The following is a 6,000-nucleotide window of genomic DNA, read 5'->3' as shown; positions in this document are numbered from 1 at the left end:
TTAATGTTAATGGTTTTCCTTATGGTAGTATTTCATAAAATAGGTCATCACATTAATTTTAATGAAAACAGCAGGGATTCTCATTAAAATATCAGTCTTAGTTACAACGCATCAAGAGATAAAATGTTCCTGTGCTCTGGGACAGGGCTGTGATGCAAAGGTCCTGAGCATCGTGTCAGAGTCCCCTGAGGGGTGACTTGTGGTTCAAAGGACCAAGACACTGGGGAGAACTCAGGTAGCTCATGCAAACATAGACAACCAGCTTCCTTAGACTTTCATAATGCATTTTGAAAGCAAAATCTTTGAAATCCAGGCTTGGACAACATCATGTGGAAGCAGCACAAAATCAAAAACCCAGCAGCATGAACTGGAAAGCGCTGTTTCTTCCTGGTGTGCCAGGATTATAGATGGTAATTCTGCCTGCACTCAGCACCTGGCACGGTCAAAAGGGCTATGAATATTGCATGGCAGGGGAAAATCACTGTGCATGTTCACTGCTGACTGCTGTGGGTGCTGACACAAACGTGAATAATCCCTGGACTACTTCACAAAATACAAGTGTCTGTGTGGTGGCAAGGTGTGACCAAGTTTAAGCACACAGGAGCATTCCTTTCCCAGCAATGCTGGTATTCGTTCTCAGCTATTTGAAACCTGTGGAGCCAGATTTACAGGAGTAAAAACAAGAATCACAAAAAACCACTTTGCAACAAAAATACAGCTTTATTTAATTTCAACATTTATATTATTTCTAAAGAAAATATGCTGTGTTATATTGGACATCTCTTTAACCAGCAAGCACTTCAAGAATGGCATATTCATGTATGTATCTCTGGGGTTAATTATGCTAGTACATAAGATCATTTCTTGAAAGGATATTTGATTGTTGTTACTGCCTTGCAATTAGAATACAGGAAGCAATTTTTTTTATGGTACTTTAAATAAGATTGGTGCTGTGGATTCCTTCCTAATATAGAAACAGGCTTCAAAATTCAGTTTTAGCTCTTGATCGTAATTTGGGGCTGCAAAAGAAGGATTTTTGCATGAACACAATTTGTCAAAAATACAGATTAGTAAAATGCATAACATGCACTGAGGTCACCTAATTTTCCTAATTTCTACAACCTGATGGTCTGGCTAAAAAGTAGAATTCATACTTTCACAGGAAAAAATAACAAAAACAAACCAACCCTAAAGATATACTCAACCACTCCTTTGTCCTATAGTTGTGGGAGAAGATGAGAGCTGGCAGATCAGATTTATCTTGGGAGAAGCTTTCCCATCTTTGCAGCAGCCTGAGGCAAACTGCTTTTAGGATTTAAATTTTCACAGAGCTGTAACTGTTCAAATTCAAACTAAATCTCTCTCCCTGAAACTTAGACCCATTTCTTTTCCTCATACTCATAGGAAAGGTGGAAAAGTGACTAATATCCCTTTATAATAGTCCATTATGAGAAGAAAAACTGCTGTGCCTCTACTCTGTCTTTATTTCTTGTGTGTGAAGACGCTGAAGTCTTTACATCTTTTCTAAATCTCCCATTTGTTTCCCACATTCTATGCCACTGATTTTGCAGTAATAGTGGGAAAAGAGAAGTAATTATCCTCATCATATTATAAGCATTCCTTTCAACATCTCCCTGAAAGCATCACCTCTTCTACTCAGACTTAGTTTTTCCTCCCCTATAATCCTCAGGTTCTCACCTGCAGTATTATTGTCATTCTTTTTCTGCCTATACCCTTCATATTTCTTCGTATTTTTCTTCAATCAATTGTATCACATTTATTTCAAGCCATTCCTGTGTAAGTGAATGTAAGTGAACTTTTTTGAATTAAAATTCTGGCTTCCATGCTGCTTGCAAGTCCTCCGAAGTGGACATTATCTGTAAATTGGGTAAGCCTATTGTACATGTCATTGAGAAAGTAATCAATGGCAAAGTTTTATAGTGTTAGGGATAGAGGACAGCATTCTGGAAGTCTGTGAGATGTTCTCCCACTTAGGCAGCAAATAACTCTTCTCAGAGTCCTGCTTTCCAATCAACTACCTATCTACCTTATGTGAATTTAATTTAGTCCATATCTGCTTTTCTTGCTTGGGGATGTCATGTGAGACTACACTGAAGATACACTGTATAAAACACATCCTTTTATCTGCTTTGCTGTCACAGAAGGAAATGAGATCAACTTGATAGGATTTGTTTCTGACGTGTCCCTGTGCAAATAATCTTATCTTCTTACCATTCTCTAGATGCCCACAAATGTGTTTTTAATACTTTGTTCCAGTGTCTTGCAAATGCTGTTAGGACTGAATTTTCTGTAATTCTTTAAATTTTCCTTTCCTCTTTTGTTTAGATAGAACATTGTGTTTACCTTTTTCCAGTTTTCTGGGAACTTACTCATCCTGCTAATCACTAGTGTTTGAGAAATTGCTTATTTAAAGTATTTTAAGGGTAAATTTCATTAGGCTGTTCCATCCTGAGTACTCCAATTTACCTCAGTATTCATTCAGGTGTTACTTTCCATTTCTCTCCATGATCCTACTCTCAAATTCTTAGTAATAATTGAAATAAACTTTTAGTCATAGTTAATTTATTTTTTTTGTGAAGACTGAAACAAGGAAAGAGGGAAAACAGACATTGAGCTTTTCAGCCCTTTCAGTATCACCTATTTGCTGACCTCTCTTGCTAAGTACTACATTAAATCAGCTCTCAAGCATAGCACATTATTTGCAATGTGGTATTGTTTAACTCTAGCAAACCATTCATTTAATGGCAGTATGTGCTTATGTGTTCAAATATAAAAAATTCATCTTATTTCTCTGACATCCTTTCATAGTCTAATTCCAGAGTATACCTCAATTTCTTCCAACTATTTGATTGCATCCCATTTAAAATTAATTCTATTGTGACTTTATTCTGTCCTTCTAAGAATTGGAATTATTCTGCATTTGTAATTATTCATAGAAAATCATTCACCAAATATAGCCATCTTATTATCCAAACACTGAATTGTGTACCTAAAACATCCTATCATTTTAAATAAAATGATAAAAATTCAATAAAGTGACACCAAAGTAGTTACATATTCAAATTGTGACTGTAATCAAATAAAAAAAAAATACTCACCATCATATCTAAACAGAACCTCTTTCATTGGAAACCTATAGAAAAATGAAAATAAAAAGTGAAAACAAAGTGAAGAGGAGAATAAAAACTGCAATATGTTATGCAGGGACAGCTGTAAAAACTGGTGGAAAACTTCATATAGCACTTGTCTTTCTTTTTTTTAATCACTGGTTTGCTGCACTCTTGATTTAAAACTCTGTTTACTGAACCAGGAATGATTTTTCATGCACTGACATTCTTGAGGAATTCTTCTGCACACAGCAAATTTCAACAGACAAGCATCACCTTGACTAACTGCACATCAGAGGACATTTCAGATTCACATTGGTTTTCTGCTAACCACTTCTTTTTTGAACCTCATGCTGGGAGGACAGAGCATGTGGCCACCCTTGCATTCACATGACATAGGTGTTGCTTGTTTCCCCCTTAGTAAGGATTTTGCCAGTCTCCTATAATAGCCTGGCACCCAGATCAAGAAGCAGAACAGACCAGGGTGGACAAATATCTATCTGGGACACTGTTCTAAAAAGATAGTATTCAACAGTTCAAAATCTCTGTTCCAGGTGGTATTTCAGAGGATGATAGGGTGATGTCTCTACCAGAGATCTGAAGAGCCTATATGTCCAGAAAGTCTATGGATGTTCCTCATTTGGATGGCGAGAGAGACTGATATGCCAAAGGTATGATTCCCATTCTGGAAGACTTTGCCAGACCGGAGGCGTGGGCTAGCAGAAGATTTGTGAGCAAAGGCAAATACAAAATCCTGCATGGGGCAGGGGACAAGGAGGGATGGAGGACAAGCTTTCCAAGCTATCTTAAAGGTAAAGCTACCCCATGACAGAAGTGAATAAGCTATGTAATGGCACAGGACAGTGATGGACTGACTGACTGACTGACTGACTGCCGAGAGGGACATGAGGTCTAGCTGACACCACACTGAATGTGCTTCAGTCCAGCCTTCACTTCCAGAAAGTGCTGAAGGAAAACCCTATATACAGTTGCATTGATTAGAGCACAGCCAGCAGGTTAAAGGAAATTATTCCCCTCTGCTGGGCAGTAGCGAGGCTGCATCTGGAGCACAGTTTCCAATTTTGAGCCCTCACAATAAAAATAGTTTTTTTATGCTTTGTCAAGCAAGCAGAGAAAACCAATGGGCAGCTGTCGGGCTGGTTACAAGTGTTTGTTGATTTCTGGGAAAGATGTGTGACAGATGAGGGGTGGCTACAGATAGCACTTGTTTAAGTGCTCTAAGGGGTATCTAATTTCCTTTTCCAGCCATTTAAGAAAGGTTTAATGACAGCTCAGATTTGCATGGGGAAAGAAAACAAGGCAGCGAGTGGGGAAGTTTTCATTAGCCATAAGGAAAAATATTTCATATCATAAGAGTGGTCAAACACTGTAGCTAATTTTAATCTGATTCTCTTATTCTAATTACTTATGTATTGCTTAAGTATTGAATAATTAAAAAAAAACCCTTCTTTAGCCTACATCTATGTTCTGACTAGCTATTCACAGCAAGTTCTTTTCCTCTAAAACTATTTCTCTGAACTCCTGCCATTCTTTGAAGGGGACCTATATCAACAGCTGTTTCCTAATGCCAGGTAGAATTAGATTCAAATTGCAGTTTGAATCATACACTGATATTTCAGACTTTATCATTCCTATATTACTACCCTTTCAGACTTTTAAATATAAATTTATAAAATTAATATATTTATGGTAATTATTTTTATGCAATCACCCTACAAATAAAATTCTATAAATGCATATAATACTTTTCCTTGTTATAGCATGGCAATCTAATATGCCCTTTCAAGTCAGTAGACTATAACTGAAAGTTTTTACTTCAAACAAGATATAATTGAAGCTGACTACACTATTGCCCAAATATTTGTTGCAATATAAATTTCCTGTTGAACACATAAAATCCTAAAGAAAAAAGAATTAAAGTATTGTTCAGGTATAAAGTAACTAGAAAGTTTTTCTGATGGTATTTAAAGATTCTATTTGAGAATTTAGAAGTGTGCATTGTTTAGACCTGCATTTCTACTTATAAGTATCAGAAGGCAACAGTTTACTGTTTCAGTCATCCATCCAATTTAGAGGTTAAAGAATTTGTAACAGCTAATACATGAAAACAATACTCCTTTAGCAAAAGCAGTAGTTATTCCTACTTTTAATGTTCATTTTCAAGGTCATTAAATCAATTGCTATAAGTCTATGGAGAGAGCTTAGCATTGCAGTCCTTGGCTTGGTCAAAATAAACTAAGTGCAGTGAGACCACTACTCCAGAGAGGAGCGGGCAGCAATGTTCTGCCATACCAGTCTACACCAGCTCTCCACTGTCTGGGGAACAAGCCTGCAAACTTGAACAGGATTGAAGCAAAACAATGATGAAGAGCCCATATTTCTGTCTCCTAGGAAAGCACAAGGAGAAACACTGTATTTTTCCCCAACACATCTTGAAAGATCTACCCCAGTGCCAAATGGAAAAAGTAGGTGATTGAATAAAGCTGAACTTTGAGTGGGAGTGCTACCAGTAGAGTTCACTCTACTTTCATTAGGTATCTATCACATCCCAGTCCTTGCTTTGTCAAGTTGGAATCTTCTTTACAAGATGAAAATGTATTGAGCAGTATGCAAGAGCTGAATCATTACAGAATAATTCAGGGTCAAGTGAGGAGGGTGTTTGACTGGAAGAAAATGACTTTGCTGTGATAATGCCATTTATGTTGGAGCTTTTGTTTTAAGTAAAACCCTTTACATAAATTCTTTAGTATAAGAAAGTACACTTTCATAAAATAGGTACATTTTCCTCTTATATGTAGAATCTATCAATGATTAATACTATTGTTGACTTCTGAGCAGGAGCACTCCTTAA

At 36.8% G+C, this 6,000-nt stretch overlaps 1 protein-coding gene across 10 annotated transcripts in view; it reads right to left on the bottom strand.

Moving 5' to 3' along the window:
- Nucleotides 1-700: 700 nt before the first annotated feature.
- The window catches only part of MLIP (muscular LMNA interacting protein), a 108,058-nt gene continuing 102,758 nt past the window's right edge, over nucleotides 701-6,000 (bottom strand). For all 10 annotated transcript variants that reach the window (XM_058834405.1, XM_058834398.1, XM_058834401.1 and 7 more), the window contains 2 exons: nucleotides 3,120-3,154; nucleotides 701-1,019 (listed from right to left, as the gene is read on the bottom strand). In XM_058834405.1, the coding sequence (XP_058690388.1) occupies nucleotides 3,128-3,154 (27 nt within the window). In that variant the 3' untranslated portion in view covers nucleotides 701-1,019; nucleotides 3,120-3,127. The remainder of the gene's footprint in view (nucleotides 1,020-3,119; nucleotides 3,155-6,000) is intronic.

The sequence above is a fragment of the Poecile atricapillus genome, chromosome 3 (assembly GCF_030490865.1).
Source record: "Poecile atricapillus isolate bPoeAtr1 chromosome 3, bPoeAtr1.hap1, whole genome shotgun sequence".
NCBI classification, from domain to species: Eukaryota; Metazoa; Chordata; class Aves; order Passeriformes; family Paridae; genus Poecile; species Poecile atricapillus.
This window is presented reverse-complemented; position numbering and strand designations above follow the sequence as displayed.